The sequence below is a fragment of the Vespula pensylvanica genome, chromosome 12, assembly GCF_014466175.1.
Source record: "Vespula pensylvanica isolate Volc-1 chromosome 12, ASM1446617v1, whole genome shotgun sequence".
In the NCBI taxonomy this organism is placed as follows: Eukaryota; Metazoa; Arthropoda; class Insecta; order Hymenoptera; family Vespidae; genus Vespula; species Vespula pensylvanica.
This window is the reverse complement of record NC_057696.1, coordinates 3,101,279-3,121,230: the sequence shown is the minus strand read 5'-3', so window position 1 is coordinate 3,121,230 and position 19,952 is coordinate 3,101,279. Positions and strand designations below refer to the sequence as shown.

The following is a 19,952-nucleotide window of genomic DNA, read 5'->3' as shown; positions in this document are numbered from 1 at the left end:
CTTTCTATCTACCTATCTATCTCAGTCTCTCTTATCCTCCAATTCCGAGATGGTAATATTTCAAAGGCAGGTATAAATCGTATCCCTAAAGGCACATGATAAAGACGACAAGGACTGTCGAGGGCGTTCTGTAAAAGAAAAAAAATTAGTGAGAGAGAGAGAGAGAGAGAGAGAGAGACAGAGAAAAAAGAAGAAAAAATATCTTACCTCTAACTTCTAAATTTTATCGTTCATTCCTTAGCTACGCATTTTTTTCCCAATCGAATATATAAATTGCAAAGTCAGTCGCAGATCGTTTCTCCCGAGACTCTAAATATGATTTCATTATGGTAGAACTTTATCATGCTGATTTGTAAGTTTTGCAGAATAGATAGTTTGATTATAGTTTCTCCCCTCTCTTTTTCTCTTTTTTCTCTTTTTTTTTTTGTTCTTCTTCTTCTTCTTCTTCTTCTTTTTTGCTACCTCCCGTTCAAAAATTTTCCAATTTTCCACGTGCAATTTCACTGCTTGGAAACTTCTAACTTGAGAGTTCCATTCATTACTAAGCTTGTGCTCTGACGACCTAAGGAATAATTCAAGTAGGATGCAGTAGTCTCCGGAAATTGTTCTGGTCTTATCTCTCCCTCTCCCTCCCTCCGTCTCTCTCTCTCTCTCTCTCTCTCTCTCTTTTCTTTCTACGTAGAGTTGATAGTGGGCGTAGATATATGGAAAGTAGACCTTAGTGGAGAGTAGTTGGTACGTCCAACCACGAGTTAAATCGATCGGATTTATTAAGAACCCTTAATTTTCTAACGATTAGACTCCTTAATTGAAATTCTGCAACAATCAGCATGAAATTCTTTTTAAAAAATATTTTATCCAATGATATCCATTTTTTAATAATAACAAAAAGATATCTATAACGACATTTGCAATACGCACTTAATTATATTAAAAATATTTATTTGTTTAACATAACTTACAAATTCCATTAAAATTTATAGAAGATAAAATCCTCAGTTACGCTTCACGCTATTGGATTAAAGTTGACGAGACAGTTCTTAGCCATGCTTAGAAATAGAAATGATACGCTTTAGCTTCATATGAGAAGCAAGTCGGCTTTTAAATTCGTGTACCACTTTATAACTTATGCTCTAAATACTATGTAGCATGGATTAAGAGTTACGGCAAATTAGCAAACGTGCAATTAACTTAATTGTAATTAGTTCTTTTTTATTTTATACATTTTACCGAAGTATAACTATCGAAATATAATCAAAACAAAATAGTAATCGATGTCCAAAAAAGAAAAGAAAGAGATAAAAAGAGAGAGAAAATTATATCTGTTATTATCACAATTGTTATTTTTGCAATTCATTGCGAGATCATTGATCTCGACATAATATTTGTATTTGCTATTATATAGAAAAGGAAAAGCAATTTTTTTTTCGTCGTCGAATTTATTTTCAATTTTCTTGAAATGTTTTTAACGAGTGTAAAAAAAAAAAAGAAGAGAAGGATATAGGATAAAAGTTGTTGCAAATAAAAATTTTTCGCGAAAATAAAATATTATTTATGTTCTCGCTAACGTTGAATTTAGATTAATAGATATAAGATGACATTTATAGTCGATGCACGCTATACTCGTAGATAAAGGTATCACGTGTTCAGGAACCATATCGATTCGCGTGGGCGATCTACGCTAGGAGTAACCGTTCAAGCTTATCCAATGGATCTCGACTGCAAATTTTCATTATATAATTTTTTTCCTTAACTCATGCGCGCAATTTGCAAGTAATTCATTCGAGTAGTTCGATAATAAGCCCAAATGAATGAGAATTGAAATTTACTTAACGATTTTATAACGACCTCCTAATGATCTACATAGATATTTTTTTTTTTAAATTGCAATTTACTTGGATATGTTAATGTCAAAATAATATATATGAATTTGCAGAGAAATTGTAGCTTATTGCAATCGATAGTCCCTAAAATGAAATTGTATCATTTATGTGTTTGAAAAATTGCAGTTTATTCGACGATGTTATAATCAACGTAACTTGTATATTAGAAAAATCATAATTTGCTAAAACGAAGATATCCAAAAAAATTGCAATAAACTTTACAGTGATATGATAAAAATATTATCATTTATTTTGTTGGAATATTCCGATAAATGAATACTTGGGAATGACGGTAACTAAATGACATAAAATTTTTTTTGCTTATTCAGCCGGATCCAAAATGGGAATTTCCACGTTCTCGGTTAACGATCGAACAAGTTCTCGGAGAGGGTGAATTCGGACGAGTTTTACGAGCTAAAGCTATCGATATAGGTGGTTGGCTTGGACCAACCACGGTAGCTGTAAAAACATTAAAAGAAGATGCCTGTGCTTCCGAACTAGCCGACCTTCTCTCAGAATATCAACTTCTAAAAGAAGCTCAACATCCTAATGTTATTCGATTACTCGGTGCTTGCACTTCACCCGGTGGTCCAGTTTATCTCATAATCGAATTTGCTGAATTTGGTTCCCTAAGGTTAGCTGGAAAAATTTTAATTTCAATATTAACAAATATTCTAATCAATTATAATCCGTAAGTACTATATTCTGATTGCAAATTTTTTTATTTATATATAAATAATATTTTTTACAGGTACATCATTATCAAGATATTAATAAGTGCTACGATGTCGATATTAATGCGACGATAATAAAATTTAATCAACAACAACAACAATAATAATATTATCATAATATATTTTTCTTGAAAAGAAAAGAAAAAGAAAAAAGAAACAAAAAACTTTATTTCTTCTTACTACGATTTTTTTTTTTTTCTTTTTTTTTTTCAGATAGAAAATCAAACACTTCTCTTTTTATATAATAACAATCAAAGAAAAAAAAAGAAAAAAAAAACGTTATCTCTTTAAGTTCAATTTCAATTTCGTTTCTTTTTTGTCAATTTAAGAGAAAATTTACTCTGAAAATTATTCTATGTATTCCAGGAACGTGAATTTTTTCTAACTTTATAGTCTCCACTATACATGTAAATTACGACATATAACATACATAGTCAAAGTGAAAGAGATAAAGAGAATTCCTCTTCTCTTTTAAGTCCATAGGTATTTTCTATCTAAACTCTCGAATATGAATGAATTGAGAGGAAGAAGGTGTAGAGTAGTTTATGTTTCTCTCTCTCTCTCTCTCCCTGTTTGTCTCACTCTCTTTCTTCCTCATTTCTTCCCAACTTATGCTCGTATGTGTGTCCCTATGCGAAAATAATGCAGCGAATTCCGTAAATTGCACTCCTTTTCTCGTCACTAGAATTCCAGTCTTGAAAATAAAAGCCGCGTTACTTACATCCAAGAGAGTGTCCGTCCTTGATAATTAAATTTTTCATCGAGTTTCTGAATTTATCATCCCAACGTAGACACATACTCCAACTTCAAGCAAATTTTTATGGAAAAACGTTATAATCTGAAATTGAGAAACAAAGTTTTGTGAATATAAAGAATATTAAAATCTACGAGCAAAAGATTTACATTCAAAAGCGTCATATTCATCCTTGATAATTAACATCTAAGTCTAAATTTATACTTTCTCTATCTACAAAAAAAAAGAAATAATAAAAACAGAATTGTCCGGAAAAATTCAAACTTAACAATTAGCAAATAGTTTTTACTTGTTAACTTTTATATATATATATATGTGTGTGTGTGTGTGTAGGAGGACTGATATTAATTCGTTTTTTAAAATTATAGAAATTACTTGAGACGCAGTCGACATTTGGAATCCGAAGGAAAAGTTCTTTGCTTGACGTCACTTCTTTCTACATCACCGAATAACATGAGAGAGGAATTACAACAAGTCGATACTTTGTCGAATTATACAATAACTCCACGTGATATTCTTTCATTCGCTTGGCAAATTAGTAAAGGAATGGCATATCTCGCAGATATCAAGGTAAAATTTTATCCATTCATTAATAACCATATTCGTTTTTGAAAACATTGTTACAAATAATCGATGATAGTCGATCGTATTTTCAAAAATTTGGAAAAGAATAACAAATGAAATCTCTTTCTCACGATCATAGTGTCATCCGTCGAAAAAAAGGAAAAAAGAAAATACAAATTAATTATATCGTTTAATAAATTATTTCTCTGTTGTCTTAGTTGGTCCATAGAGACCTGGCTGCTAGAAATGTTTTACTGGCGATTGGTAAAGTCTGTAAAATTTCGGATTTCGGCTTGACCCGTGACGTTTACGAGGATGATGCTTATTTGAAGCGAAGTAAAGGCCGTGGTACGTTTCGTTTAAAATAGTTGAAAACAGAGAAGAGAGTTTTTATTTTCTACAAAATATTTATGCTAATTAATATCGAAAATTGTAGTTTGATATTTATTTTAAAAAGTTTTTATATATTCAAGTTTTTTCTTTTTTCTCGAATAAGAGCTCATTAATTTTTTATAAACTTTTTTATAACATAACACGTTATTTTATAAAATATCAAGAGATATATAATGTCAAAGTATCGTACAATATATAAATATAAGGACGAAAAAAAGAAGAGAAATATCTACCTTGATTGATATAACAAACTAACAATAATCTGAAGAAAAGAAACATAAGAAAACTATTTTAATTTCCTTTTACTAAGTGAAATCTTCATTGATATCTTAGGATTAGAAAGAAAAACACTGAAAAACTCTCTTCTCTCTCTCTCTCTCTCTCTCTCTCTCTCTCTCTCTCTCACACACACTTACTCTTTTTCTCTTTATCTCTTTATCTGTTTCAATCAATCAAGCTCGTTTTCCACTTAATCCCCGATATTTCATTCTATTCTCTTTCCACGTAGTACCCGTTAAATGGATGGCACCGGAATCCTTAGCCGATCATGTTTACACTAGCAAATCGGACGTTTGGAGTTTCGGTGTACTCCTTTGGGAATTGGTCACTTTAGGAGCATCTCCATATCCAGGGGTGGACGTTCATAATCTGTATAATCTTTTAAAGGCTGGTTATCGTATGGAGAAACCAGCTAATTGTTCTCAACAATTGTGAGTACTGCAAACAAAATTAACAAGAATTACAATCACAATAACAACAGTAAAAATTCATCGTAATTATGTCAATCTCATAATATACATTAATTCTATGAAAAATTTGTCGTAGCAAAAACACGTATAAGTCATGTATAAAACTTTGTTACAAAGTTTTAGATAAAAGTTTTATTTCAAACTTTTTGTCCACAACGACTGAATTATGGTAATAATACCTATAAAAAATTTAAGAGAATTACAAAGTTTAATATTTTGTGATCCTAGGTATAAATTGATGGTCTCGTGTTGGCACGAAGAACCTGGAATGAGACCATCCTTTAAGGAACTCACGTGTCATTGGGAACGTATGTTAGAAGATGGAGTGGAATACTTAGATCTGAATCCAAGAACCGTCCATAATCAGGCATACTTTGCTTCTCTTCATGCTTTAGATAGTCCAACCAGTGAGTTTCGAATAATATCATTCAAAATTTAATTTCAATATATTCCTCAAAAAATATTTGTTTCTTCTATTTTTAAATATAAATATATTTAATTTATTCTACTCACAGAAACGTCCTCTCGTCGATCTGTTATTTATTTTGAATTATTTTAGGTTCAGGTGATCAAGATGTAGAAGAAGGCAAGGTGAATATTTTAAAGACAGATACAGTTAACTATCTCAGCAAACCTTCCTCGGAACCTGTGACGAAGTGCGATAAAATAGACAAACTCCATGCACTTTGGCAGGAACCAATAGCTTCTTTTCCAACCGAATCTGTGAAATCGCCGTATGTGAATGATCGTCCACCGAGCTTAAACATTAATCATTACGAAAGTCCAATTAAATTAAGGAATACCAGTGTTACTAGTAATAGCGAGAATGATCTAAAAACACCACCGAATGAACGGCCACAATCTTACATAGACATGCAAGGGAAGAATACGAAAGAAACAGAAGATTTATTGTTGTTCGGCAGTTTGGAAAGCAGAGAAGACAACGACAAAACTAATTGAGGATATAAACGAAACAAAAATATTCGTCAAGACGTTCATGAATCTTTTTAAGAAAGATTTTGATGATCTGATCAAGATTGATTGATGATTAATGATATCGAGGATGATGATAGATATGATGGAAACGATTTGTCGAGATAGAATATCATCGAAAGTGATCATATGAAAAAATTCTCGTAACTCGTAATTACGATTGTTATACCAAAAAACGATAGAAAAGAAAACAAACAAACAAAATATCAAGCTAGGCTAACATATTTTCGTGTATAAAATATCTTTTTCTTGTACTTAAGCGAAATGGCACTTTTTTTCGTACTACTACTATATTACTAGTACTATTACTACTGCTATTACTATCAATTATTACAACTATTACATAAACGCGATTAAGAAGCTAATTTATATATAATATATATACATATATATATATATACATATATACATTTATATATATACATATATGTATATATACATACACATATACATATACATATACGATATACGATATACGTAATACTGTGAACAATTGTATGTACAAGCAACGTACAAAGTTTTATGTGCACGTTGCTAATCGCATTTAAAAGGAAAAATGTAATTTCTCGTATGAAAGCTTTATCGGCATTGAGAGATACATATGGCTTCCTTCTTTAAAAATCATTATCTGAATGTTCGTTATTGATCTTCGTTATATGATCCTATATTGATGAAACATTTACACATACACACATGCATAAATGCCTAACTTCTCATAGCATTTTAAGAGGACACGAACGATGCGCGCGTCGTCGATTAAAACTAGAAAATGGCGACGGTTAAGGGATGCTTTACCGAGAATGAAAAAACGTTTTATTGCCCTATAGCTCTTTTTAGGAGGGGAAACACATGCTCACAGAAAGAGACACAGAGAAAGAGAGAGAGAAAAAAAGAAAGAGAAAAAGGGTGCGAGCTAGGGCGCAAGGGAAGAACAGAAAGAAAAAAGCGAAAGAGAGAGAGAGAGAAACACAGATGCAACTACATATATATATACATATATACGAAGAAGACTGGATTTCCGTACCTTATTCACAAAATCATTCAAAAAGAGAATCATCTTTTTTTTTATATTTATGTATAAATGTAAAACATTCCATTAATTTAGTTCTCTTTACCTCGTACCATTGTAAGTGCTTTGTTTAATTTTATTTTTTTCTCTTTTTTTGTTTTGTTTTTGTTAAATCATTTATCGATACAATTATTGCAGTGCCATTATCATTTCATTATAATTAACATGTATAGATACAAAGAGAGAGTGAGAGAGAGAGAGAGAGAGAGTGTGTGTGAGAGAGAGAGAGAGAGAGAGAGAGGGAGAGAAAGAAAGGAGAAAGATTTGTTCATTATGATTGAAATAAAGTCAAAAAGAGAAAAACATTATCACGGTAAACACTTATACATTTATTAAATATGGTCGTCGTTTATATGACGTCAGACATAAATTCATTGTAGTATATAGGTATACATCAAGATGTTATATAGGAGTATCATTGGAATCATGCCTCATTATATACGGGCAGAACATCAATTACATTGTTTAATTTTCGATACATTCATAATATGATCAATACTACGTTTATATGATATTACTCATCGGAATCGGAATCGGCGGTAATATTTTTTCCACCTTGAAGCTCACAATATTTTGTTTCCAATGAATCAGATTCGCCCTTCCCATCGTTCGAAGACATTGGATTGTTGTTCTCGAGATTCATATCTTCAGTCTCAATATCATCTAGCGGCCCAGCGGATGGTAAAAGATCATCTGAAAATATATCGAAGGTATAATTAATATATTTTTAAATATTACTTATTTCTAAATTATATATACATCTAGAGAGAGGGGGAGGAAGATAAAGAGAGAGAGAGAGAGAGAGAAAGTGTATTACAAAACATACCAGTTTCATCAGCATTCTTATCGTTATAAGTACCATCGTCTAACATCTCTATTTCAGCTAACTTAATACTTTCCAGTAGCACCTCTTTATTGGAAAAACCAAAGAATCGAATGTAATCAACGTTATGAACCGTACGGACTAACTTCGGCAATTCTTCCGGCATACGAAAACGTTGGAAACGTTGAGCCTCATCCGGCAAATCAGTCGGCTTGCAATAGGGCAATTGTAAGATATAATACCGTTTGTGCTTTTCTCCATAATTCTCGCGGATCAGTTGCAATATGTAACTATCAATATTCTCGTAAATAGTTGACACAAATTTGTTAGGCGGTGGTGACGTCACAATGAGAATAATGTCAGCAGAATTAAATGCAGTTTTACACCAAAATTCAACGTCCTGAGAAAAAAAAGATGTTGGAGAAAAAATAGAAGATGAAGAGGAAAATTAATTAGAATGTTTCTACATCGACATTATATCACCTTACCTTCGATACGGATTCCGAAATGTCGAACATATCTATCATGGCATTAATATTGCAGCATCTCAAATATTTTGTTAATTCGGCCATAACTGTGATATGTGATTCGCGCGTCGGCGCATAAACAATTAAGCAATCGGGTTTCTTTCTGTTTCTCTTTACTAGATGTTTGTGTAACACAAAGATAAATAATATTATTTATTATATCGACGAATAGAAAGACAATAACGAAATTTTGTATTTGTGAGAGAAAAATGATTTTACCATTAGTCTTACATAACTTATAAATGTGGTAAAACGCATATAATATCACAGGGGGTATCCATATAATACTGATTATCATAATGAGCATACGGTGTGATGCTTCCTCTGCAAAATAAGATTTGGGGATAATTATATAAATATTTATAATAAACTTAAGACCAGGGAAAATACAACATACTTATGCTTATGAACGGTGAAGTGGAATTAATACATCCATATTTGCCACAATTAGGATGCAAAGCTGCAACTTGGAAATAATAGATTCCATCTAATATGGAAAAATTGTATTGCAAATGGTTTCCATCTAGTGGCTGAGAAATTATCGTATCGATCGTTATACCCGTGCTATTGTTTGTTAACCAAATTCTATATGAAGTTACATTAAATTTTATAGGAACTGGTTGTATAAATAATTTGAAGAGTAATGCATCAGTAACATCTATATAAAGGAATGGTAAGTACGTGGTAATGTCATTATCTTCATCTAAAAAAGAAATGTTAATAAAATTCATCTTATAAAATTACTAATAGATGTATTTTATTCTAAAAATTCCATTTAGTTTACCAATAGACTCATGATAAGGGATCGTAAAAATAAGTTTTTTATTGTACTCAAATCTTCTTCCACTTATGAAATACTCTAAACGATAAGGGGTTCCTTCAAAAGATTGATTTGTAATAGGGCAAGTTAAAAGGAACCTGTCAGGTAGTAAATCAGTCATATTAGGATATGTATATGTAGCAACGTGAGTACACACGGATAAATTATCATCCATCAGACTTTGATAACGTATAGTTAATCCTAAAATTAAATAAAATTAAATAAAGATGTGTATATAATTTGTATGTACGTATGTGTGTGGGTGTGTGCGTGTTGGGTGTGTCTCTCTCTATATATATATATATATATATATATATATATATATATATATACGTATACGGCCACACCCATATATTATTTAATTAGTTAATCGATATGTAATAAAATGAAGTTCGTTACAGATATTTACTAAAGAAACGGGCGTTGTTAAATGATAAATTAAATGCAGTCATTCTTTCTTCAAATATTCCTCCTGTATGGATAACATAAGCAAACAATTGAAATCGAGTGAAGCTCTCTTCAAGAAACAAATGATTCCATCCGTCAAATCTAAGTTTAACACAATCTACAGAAGGAGTAAAATATAGTTAATATATATATGACCATTATTCGTTACATTTATAAGTGAATATTGATTTAAAAATAATAATTCTAGCTATTACCATCGTCTGCGATAGGTTTTATGCGGCATTGAGGACCAGTTGCTTTTATTGCAGTTTTCTATAGATATATTACATAAGATAGAATAGAATAGAATAGAATAGAATAGAATGAATAGAAAAAGTGATATATATATATACATGAAATTATTGATTTATTAACAACAAGTATAGTAATAAAGAGGAAACGTACTACGTCACTCACCACTTCTTGGCAGGTTTTTGGATAACAGTATTGAGCGTTCACGTATTGTGCCGCACAATACAGGACAATTATGAGCAATTTAAACGCGGAATACATTTTGTCAGGTTAAAATACGATACAAGATTTAACACGAAGCTTCTATCATTGGAAGTCTTTCTGATTTCACCATATTTGTTTTATTAATATATTCCTTTATATGAAACGAAATTCTCTATTATTTAGCTGATTCGATCTATATAACTAACATTATCTAACAGAAATGAAAATGGTACTGACCTGCAATGGCGACGCGACCGACCCACATCAGCTCCAATGGATTCAATAAATTTCTTCTTCTTCCTAAGAGACACGCCCTAGTGGAGGTCGAGATAACTATGGGGGAGCGCTTATGTATCTAACGCGGAAAAATTTAAATGTTGATAATAAATTCTTGTCGTAACAGATCAACGTTTTAATAAAAAGAAAATCTCTATCTATATTTCATTATTAAGAATAACAATATTTATTAATTTTTATATTAATCGCTTCAGTATATTGAGTCTCTAATTGAAAAAATGAGTTTCTAATTGAAAAAAGACAATACATTTCTACAATAGTGTTAAAATATGTACATATGTACATCTTAATCATATTTCGTAGTAATCATAAGCATAAATATAATCAGAAAAAACACATTCGATAATAATTTATCCTTGAGTTGAACTAAATCCTACGTCATCCGGTTTTAATGCCTAATCAATGTATAAACATCTCGTTAAATTCTAAACGAGTTTAATCTCGTTCTTATTTCTAATTTTCTACGGCTTTTATATGTGTACGTCAAATAATAGAACTTCTAACAACAAAATATTCTAGTTAATATTAATTAGTATTTTAATTGTATCAATTAAACCTACAATTTATAATAAAAATAATATTTCTTTTTAGAGAAAGAAATAACAAAAAACAAAAAAAACAAAAAAAATTGTAAGATTAGATCCGAGATCGTTAAGAATGATTGTTAAGATTGAAATGTTTTTTCAATCCTTCCCAACACTTATAGTAATCTTCATCCAATTTATTACACAGTTTTGCAGACCATTTTGTGCAAGTTAAACTATACGAAGTTTCAAACATAAATGCCTGAGTATCATCAGCAATACGTTCCGGGCCAAGTTTATTGTTCGTTGCATTTTCGAAACATCGGGTATCAGGACCATGAGGTGTCATGATCGAATGCAATGATGCTCCACCAGCTTCGAAACTTTCCTCCTTTGCCTCGTAATTTCCTTTTATAAGTCCCATAAATTCAGCCATGCAGTTACCTAGCAAGACATATCTAACGTAAGTCATTTTTTAATTAAAATATTAAAATATATATGTCAATATATTTTTTTATGATTATTATTTTGCGTTTCTATTCATTTTAAAAAACTAATACAATCATGTTAATTCTTCTTTTTATTATATTTATATGTGTTTCTGTACGTCAAGAATTTTTTAAACTGATAAATCGTGCTTTTTAGAAAAAAATCTAATACCGAAATATTTTTTTCATATTATGTATTCGTTCAAAAAATAATAATACAGATAATGTTATTATTATATGAATACATTTTTTGTATTTGTATATATTATACGTATCTCCAAATTTTTTATCGATTTTTTTTAGAACACATTTTATACAGACAATATTATTTTTATATTAAAAAATTAATTACACTTATTCAAGAGTTTCATGATTGATATCTATGATAGAAATCTTGCATTGATCGTGCTCGAAGTATTAATTTCATTTAATAATAAAGATGCACCTTGTTAAAATTTATATAGGTTTTATCTGTTAGAGTTAGAGTTGGAGTTAGAGAAAGTTTCTAATGCTCTTTCTTACGAATTTTCAAACGGACACACGCACATTACTCATGATATGCTTTGCCCATGTACTTCGTTACCAAGCATTTCTAATTAATGAACGCATTAACGAAAGATTTGATCGATCGTTATCTTGTTTGTAGATAATCTTCGATTTTGCATTAAGAAAAAAAAAAAAAAGAAAGAAAGAAAAAGAAAAAGGAGAAAAAAAGAGGGAGAGAGAAAAACTTTCACGAGCTTTCATTTCTTAAAAAAAAAAAAAAAAAGAAAGAAAAAAGAAAGAAAGAAAGAAAAAAGAAAAAAAATGGATAATGTCCAAACACGTAAAGAAAAAAAAAAAAAGAAAGACAAGAAAAAAAAAAAGAAAATAAAAAAGGAAATCGTTGAAATGATTGACATTGTCGAACGTTGTCAAAGGAAAAGTCTTAGTTTTCTCTCGATATCTTGATTATACAATTTTCGGGAGCGCTCTTCTAGAACGACGACACCACCATCATCATCACCATCATCATCATCATCACCATCACCATCACTATTCTGATGAACGTCACTCGACCGAACGATGTAATTATCGTTCGAAGGAAATGAAAGGAAAAAGAAAAATACATTGAGTCTCTCTTCCTCTCTCTCTCTCTCTCTCTCTCTCTCTCTCTCTCTCTTCTTCTCTTCCTCTCTCTCTCTCTCTCTCTTTTCCTCTCTCTTTCTCTCTCTCTCTCTCTCTGGGTATATATGTGCATATATAATTATATTCTTCTAGAATAATAGAAAATTTCTCGTATAATATTATTATCTTAATCAAAATTAATTCCTATTTTTCATGACACAATCCTCCAGACAATAGGACACAACAGAAATCTAATGTGTTATATCATTTACGTTATAATATTATTGTTAAGAAATATCATATTTTTATATCGGATCAACAAATTTTGTTTGTTAATATCGATTAAACACTCTTTCGTGTAAATCCTTTTTGAATTTTTTCTCTTTTTTTTTTTTCTTATAACATCTATTAAAAAACGTCTCTTGTTAAAACAATTAAGATTTAATTCAATAAACTTTCTACTTACGATGATAGTAAGGAGGTCGAAAGGTGTGTTCCTGTACCGACCACCTTGGTGGAAAAATAACGAAGTCAGCTGCAGCAGTGCCAGGTTTATACGAAGGACAAGTAAGTACGGTGAAAATCGAGGGATCCTAGAGAAATTTATTAATCATAGCAATTTCATAGAGTATGAACTTTCTTTGAAAGACATTAGAAATCAAACGAGAACTTAAGTATCGATTGCCATAAAAAGAGAGAAAGAAAAGAAAAAGAAAAAAAAGGAAAAAAATTTAGTCAGTACTCACACAGTGATCGAAAGAAACCGAGTTGATGACCATAAATCTTTCAAGATTGTATTTATAAGGTACATAATTCCCATGCCAGGCTATAACATCAAATGGACTGTGATCTTGAACGCAAACAAATAATTTACCTTGAAACTTGCCGATTATTTTGTAATCTGTCTCGCGATCTTCGAAACAAGCTACTGGCGTTTGAAAATCTCTTGGATTGGCCAAACCATTGGCACCTAAATTTTCAATTATTCATCTTTTAGTTTTTTTCTTTTAATGAAATGAGTAAAAGAGTAGGTGTATTTATTTGATTCGATAGATTTTATAAATAAATTTGCTACATGAAATATTTGTTAAGTTGGCAATATATTGGAATTTTACCGATGGGTCCTAAATCGGGAAGTTGGAAGTGATTATCGAAGACCTCGAGAATGTAACCTCTGGATGGACCAAGAACCGTTACAGAGAAACGCATTCCTTGTTGGATAACGCATATTTCATTTGGCTCGCATCGCATTTTACCAAATTCAGTGGTGATCAACAAGGCACCTAACTGTGGTACTGTTACATAAAAAAAAAAAAAGAAATGAAAAGAAAATCTAATTAATATAATTATAAGTCGATAATACATAATCTCCAAATTAATTACTTACCGATTAAAAAATCTCCATCGGCGTTATAAAAAGCTTTATCTTTCATCGATACATTACAGAGATAAACATGTATGGCAATTCCTTGACGAACATGAAAATCGCCAGCACCACATATCGTATGAAGTCCTTGAACGAAATCAACTTCGGAATTTTGTCTTGTCGGGAGGTCGAATGGTTTCCATCTCAGCTGATAATGATGATAATTATGATAATGACGATGACGATAATGAATAAGGTGGTAGACATTTTTTTATGAAATAAATTTCCTTTTTTTTTTTTTTTTGATCCTTTTTTTTCTTTTACCTGATTTAAATTAGGTTCCATAATGTTCCAATCGTAATCGAGATGACCAATATCTTTTTCTATTAATTTTTGAAACGGTTTGTGAATGACGGACGGTCTGATCCGATAAAGCCAGGATCTTCTGTTTTGAGAACGTGGTACTACAATCAATAAGACATTTATTACAGATGATTGTTAAAATTATTTTATTTTATTACAAAAATTATGTAAGATTTTTTTTATGGTTTTAGTCTAACCTGTAAAAGCTGTACCAGAGAGTTGTTCGGCATAAAGTCCATAAGGACATTTTTGTGGATTGTTTTGGCCAATAGGTAAAGATCCAGGACAACGTTCATCCTCGCTTGAAAATTCACAACCAAATCCTGACAAATACTGCAAGTATAGAATAGCAAATGTTTGTTACTATTATGTTTCTATAAGGTAACACTTTTTTTTGTTCCTTTTTTTTACAGATAAAAAAAATATATATATATATAATTTAAAGATACCTTCAGTTCGGCCTGCATGATCATATGTTTTCTTTAAAGAAATACTGAACATTCTTACAGACGTCTCACATTTTATATAGATTATCAATATGCAAAACATGTTTACCAGCATATTCGTAACAGCGAATAGCATGCGAGTATCAAAAGGCACGTATCAGGTTTTGTGACTGATATCATTAAAGAAAAAAAAAAAAGAAGAAATAAATTTCCAACGTCATCATTAGAATCGATTAAAGTTAGCCAAGCCTACATAAATTGAAATTATTTCATTCTCTCGAGAGTTTTTATGAATGCACTAATCCGTCAATCTCTTTTTCGAAAAAATCCTAATGTACCGATGTTCAGTTTCTTTCGAAAGTTTAAAAAAGAAAAATAATTCAAAAAAAAAAAAAAGAAAAAAGAGAAAACTCCATATCCCGATTATCTTATCTTTCACGTTTTACGAGATTATCGTATGTCACGCAAGGGGTTCATCGAACATACTAATAGATTTCTAACGAAATCGATATCTAACACGTAACACAGAGAGTTATGAGGTAAGAGTATTATATTAAATAATAATAAAAAAAAGAAGAAAAAAAAACAAAGAAAAAATGAAGGATCATTAAGCACATGAGAAAGAAATTCCTCCTCGTTTATTCGCTAGGATAGCGTGTCATAATTAATATCATAAGTGAAACTTCTCAGGTTTTTCGTCATTATGCTTTTACTTTACATTTGAAATATCTCGAATAATTTTTTGCCAATTTTTTTTTCTGTTTCTTATCTCTGCTTTTTCTTTTCCTTTTTTTTTCTTTTTTCATTTTTATTCTCCCCTCATAGATATTTATCTACTAATTAATATTTACAAACTAAATGAAAAACAAAAATTATATATATATATACACACGATATATTATACATAGCACGTGTATTTATTATATATATATATATATATATATATATATACAGATATACATACATATATGTGTATATATATATATATACACACGAGAAATGATATGTTGATCATCAAAAGCGATCATTAAAATTGTTCGCATTCCTTCAGTTAATTCCACTTATTGTTAGTGAAAACGAAAACGATTTATCTATAGAAGTTAGCGTGTTCATATTTCCTTTTGTGAATACACATATCACGACCGAACGGTAATCTCCGATCGGTAAAACTCGCTAAGTCGAGATTTTCACTTCGTTGGAGAGGAGAACCATTAGTTACTGTTAGGTGAAACTCATTTCGAGTCACGCGAATCGTGTCGTCGTAGCTTCTGCTCCTATTTTTTTTTTTCTTATTCTTTTTTTTCGTTTGTCATTTATCGTCATCGTGTTTTTCTTTAATGGATATCAGATATCATTAAATACTAGAAAAAGATGAAGATCTAGAAAAAAATACAGATAGAGATAGTGAGAAAGAGAGAAGCATATAGAAACGTTGTTGAGAATCCCCTCTCTCTCTTTCTTACGTCGATATATTTATCGTATCGCGAATGGTACAAGGCCAATGATATTTCATTATACAAACGCGTGCAGGCGATAAAATCGATAAAGAAAGAAGGAGAACTTGCAGAATTACATGAATGCCAATCGAAAAAAATCGCTTAATATTAAATCATGACTCATGTGCACGGTAAATAATAATTGTTATTCTATCGTGTTTATTAAAGCACGTCTCTTTAATCTTTGTTCAAGTATTATTATTGATTCGTTTTTTTTTTCGTTTTTTCTTTTTACTTTCTTTTTTTTAATTTATTCACTTTTATCGACAATCTCGAATTCTATGTTTATTAGAGTGATATATCAATTGTTATTTCGTCTTTTTCTTTTTTTTTTTAGTCATAAGTTACGTTCGTCTTTCTTCTTTCAGTCATCGAATGATATTTTTTTTTCCTTCTTTCATTCTTACGTCGTATCACGCGATTTTTTTTAATTGAATTTAAAATCCTTAATGGTTTATTATTATGTTAACGTACAATTTTTTTTTTAAAACAAGCGGAAATTATTCATTCATTAATAATCGGAATTTCCGTTTGCAATTATCAATGAAATTTCATTCCGTTAGATTTAGTTTTACTTTCTACTCTTACGTCATGTGACATGATTTGTTGAACGATTTATTATCATTAATCGTTTGTTATTAGTATTATTTCAATGAAAGATTTGAAAACAACGGCTTGTTTTCAATTATAGATATGTGAACAATCGAAAATTCAGTTTGTTATTATCAATGAAATCATTTCGTTTTCATGTTTCCTTCTCTCTCATTCGCCGAACGAATTTTGTTATTGTTTGTATTCTTACGTCATGTCACGTGATCGTGTTGAACTGTTTATAATCCTTAATCCTTCATTATTATCCCAGTGGAGGATTGAAAGACAACAGATGGAGAGCGCAGAGATCGTAGATCTCACGAACAACTACCAACAAAGCGGACTTCTCTTATTCAGTGATTTCGCAAGAACCTAACGACTGGTTCTCCTTAGAACGATCGAATCAAAGCAACGTTACAAGTTGCTTGTAAGTCAGAACGAAAAGAAATTCCAAGAGAAGTAATCAAAAAAAAAAAAAAAAAAAAAAAAAGAAAAGAAAAAAGAAAGAATAAAAGAAAAGAAAAGAATCAGAGTGGATTTTAAACGTCAAGAAAGACTTCTGGAAAATCGTTACGCCCACTGTGAGACATAAATATACAAGAGTTTCTAACCAAACAGGAATTAAGAACAAGATTAGAGAGTTCGATTATATGTATATCTGAAGTAAGTGAGGAAAAAGGAAAAAAGAAGAAGGAAGGAAGAAAAAAAAGAGAAAAAGGAAAAAAAAAATTCTAATCGCCTTAACGGGGACGAACGAAAGTCGTAAATATCAACTAGAACGTTCTCTAATCGTTAATTCAATAATTTCTCTAATCGACATTTAATCAACGTGTTTAATTAACGTTCTAATTTGTTGTATCCCTTTCTATTTTTTTCTTCTTTCCTTCTTTCGTCTCTTTCATTTTAAAAAACGATTACGCAATCGCTGTGATAAGAAAAAAGAATCATAAAACATGAAGAATATAAAAAAATGATATAAATTTGCCAGCTTTTCACTTTCTTCGTTAACGATATTAATTCGTTTAAGTAACGACCACTTCGAGTTGGCTTTGCTCGAACGCTTTCAGTTATCGTTATTCGTCCGAATTGCCCAGTGAAAGGTAAGACGAATGATGATAGTAGGTATATATCTGTGTATAGGATTATATCAGTGTGAGTATATATGTATGCGCGTGACTTCGCTACTAGGAGAGTTTTACGTAGGTTTCTATTACCATTTATTAACGTCGTATACACATGCACAAAAGCTTACGATGAAATAAAAGTATATTCAAGTTATTATGGCGACTTTAATGCCCGAACAAACGCTGGCTCGCTCATACTACATTTCCTTATATCTACGACTATAATACTCTACTACTACTAAGATACTATTACTGCTTCTATTACTACTACTACTACTATTAACTCACCTCGATATTATTTACGTATGCGTTGACATAATCGTTTATGGAAATATTTCTATCTGGAAATAACAAACTCGTAAAGATATCGAGTACCAATCAAAATCACAACCTTATTCGCCTTTCAATAATTACAATGTAGTTTGCGTTGCAATGCTGTAAAATGTAAGGTATAATAATAAGTAAAAAATAATTTAGGTATGCGATGTTAAACTAATCGGATAGCATAATTAATTTCTTTATGAAACGAAACGTGCATATATGTATATATGTAGGTATATAGGTATATGGGTATGTATATATATATATATATGTGTATATATACTTACTCACATCTTGGAAATGTTAAAATGAATGTCTTCGGTCGAAAGTGGGAGGGGAAGGGAGGGGGAATTGTATTTTACAGTTAGAGACGTTCGAAGATTCTTCTTTCTCTTCTCTCTTTCTCTTTCTATCTCTTTAAAGAGTAGAGGCGTTTATAAACGAGAGGAATATCTCTTTCTCTCTCTCTCCCTCTCTCTTTTTCTCTCTCCCTCCCTCCCTCTATCTATCTGTCTTTCTCCCTACATCTTGTAACGCGAGAGAACTAACGGGAAATGCAGATGCACTTTGCAAAACTCGATCGAGATGTTCGTTTTCTAGGTCAAAGTATTTTGCGTTTTTTTTTCTTTTTTTTTTTTTCTTTTTTTTTTTTCTTTTTTTCTCCTTATTTGTTCGAAGTCGAATCTCTCAATTGGAAATTATGGTTACGTTATCGATTATCATTTACTAGAGAGCGATTAAATGCAAATTCTTCTGAATCTCATAATAATTTTCCATCATTTCGATAATCAATCTTTGAAATCTCGAACATACTAGATAAATATTAAATCGAGACGAAACTAACGTTAATTATCGATTGGCCATTACGCTCGATCGTTTCGATTAATCTTTTAACAAAATCATGTGAACATTCTATGCAATACCATATAAATGTTTCGTCGAAATGATCGATTATCGTTCGATAAACATTACGTGTAAAGTCGATCAATCTTCTGAAAATTTTCGATAATTTCGAACGTTTGAAAAAAATTTCTCAAACATCTAATATCATTATTAAAGTATTACAATTGAACGATATACTCGAATGATAATAATAATAGCTAAATTATGAGGATATCAAGATCGTGAATGATCAATAAATCATATTTACAAATAATTAATAATATCAAAATATTGATCGTTGGATTAATCATCTTATCGTCGACGATATTAGACGACGATCGATATATAATATTAGATTCGATTGATCTAAAATATGATTAGGTACGATTATCGATAATTTTCCAATAGATTTTTCGTTAATAATAATCGACACGGATATCCGTGGAAATGTGAAGCCGAGTTCTGTGAAACAACAGGGCCGTATCCGGCGAGTCTCTCCCGGACTTGAACAATATCAGGTGAAGAGAGAAGGAGGAGGTGGAGAGTCAGGTAGCGTGGTGGCAGGCAAAAGAGTAGTAGTAGTAGTAATCCCTACCAAAGGTGCGCTTACAGAATATACCACAACCAGTTGGTCGACTAGCGAGCAGGTGGACTCTCAGAGTCCTGGTCTACCGCTTCCTGCATTCGGTTGCCGGTTGCTCGAGTTCGTTGTCCGCGAGATCACCGTTGATCGTA

The 19,952-nt window shown here is 31.0% G+C and overlaps 3 protein-coding genes and 2 long non-coding RNA genes across 6 annotated transcripts in view; 1 reads left to right on the top strand and 4 right to left on the bottom strand.

Moving 5' to 3' along the window:
• LOC122633534 overlaps nucleotides 1-1,195 on the bottom strand; it is a 1,220-nt gene extending 25 nt beyond the window's left edge. The window contains exons 1-2 of the long non-coding RNA XR_006328133.1: nucleotides 208-1,195; nucleotides 1-128 (exon numbers count right to left, since the gene is read on the bottom strand). The exon at nucleotides 1-128 is cut by the window's left edge and continues 25 nt beyond it. This is a non-coding gene — a long non-coding RNA (uncharacterized LOC122633534). The remainder of the gene's footprint in view (nucleotides 129-207) is intronic.
• Nucleotides 1-6,418, top strand: part of LOC122633526 (proto-oncogene tyrosine-protein kinase receptor Ret) — a 47,850-nt gene extending 41,432 nt beyond the window's left edge. For both annotated transcript variants that reach the window (XM_043821492.1, XM_043821491.1), the window contains exons 15-20: nucleotides 2,213-2,517; nucleotides 3,740-3,941; nucleotides 4,154-4,283; nucleotides 4,837-5,038; nucleotides 5,306-5,484; nucleotides 5,637-6,418. In XM_043821492.1, coding sequence (XP_043677427.1) covers nucleotides 2,213-2,517; nucleotides 3,740-3,941; nucleotides 4,154-4,283; nucleotides 4,837-5,038; nucleotides 5,306-5,484; nucleotides 5,637-6,037 — 1,419 coding nt within the window. In that variant the 3' untranslated portion in view covers nucleotides 6,038-6,418. The remainder of the gene's footprint in view (nucleotides 1-2,212; nucleotides 2,518-3,739; nucleotides 3,942-4,153; nucleotides 4,284-4,836; nucleotides 5,039-5,305; nucleotides 5,485-5,636) is intronic.
• LOC122633533 lies at nucleotides 2,881-3,877 on the bottom strand. Its single transcript, XR_006328132.1, has 3 exons — nucleotides 3,747-3,877; nucleotides 3,339-3,455; nucleotides 2,881-3,246 (listed from the first exon to the last, which is right to left on the bottom strand). It is a non-coding gene; the product is annotated as an uncharacterized LOC122633533 (long non-coding RNA).
• A 1,029-nt stretch (nucleotides 6,419-7,447) lies between the features above and the next one.
• Nucleotides 7,448-10,496, bottom strand: LOC122633529. Its single transcript, XM_043821499.1, has 10 exons — nucleotides 10,450-10,496; nucleotides 10,162-10,363; nucleotides 9,972-10,029; nucleotides 9,719-9,874; nucleotides 9,274-9,510; nucleotides 8,887-9,192; nucleotides 8,709-8,813; nucleotides 8,451-8,605; nucleotides 7,966-8,362; nucleotides 7,448-7,832 (listed from the first exon to the last, which is right to left on the bottom strand). Exons 2-10 carry the CDS (start codon nucleotides 10,267-10,269, stop codon nucleotides 7,654-7,656), a joined length of 1,701 nt encoding a protein of 566 aa, XP_043677434.1. The 5' UTR covers nucleotides 10,270-10,363; nucleotides 10,450-10,496; the 3' UTR covers nucleotides 7,448-7,653.
• A 223-nt stretch (nucleotides 10,497-10,719) lies between these two features.
• LOC122633531 (homogentisate 1,2-dioxygenase) lies at nucleotides 10,720-14,875 on the bottom strand. The gene is made up of 8 exons (XM_043821503.1): nucleotides 14,807-14,875; nucleotides 14,555-14,690; nucleotides 14,319-14,458; nucleotides 14,016-14,202; nucleotides 13,744-13,923; nucleotides 13,375-13,598; nucleotides 13,095-13,221; nucleotides 10,720-11,477 (listed from the first exon to the last, which is right to left on the bottom strand). The coding sequence occupies exons 1-8, from the start codon at nucleotides 14,828-14,830 to the stop codon at nucleotides 11,161-11,163; spliced, it is 1,335 nt and encodes a 444-aa protein (XP_043677438.1). The 5' UTR covers nucleotides 14,831-14,875; the 3' UTR covers nucleotides 10,720-11,160.
• Nucleotides 14,876-19,952: the final 5,077 nt, after the last annotated feature.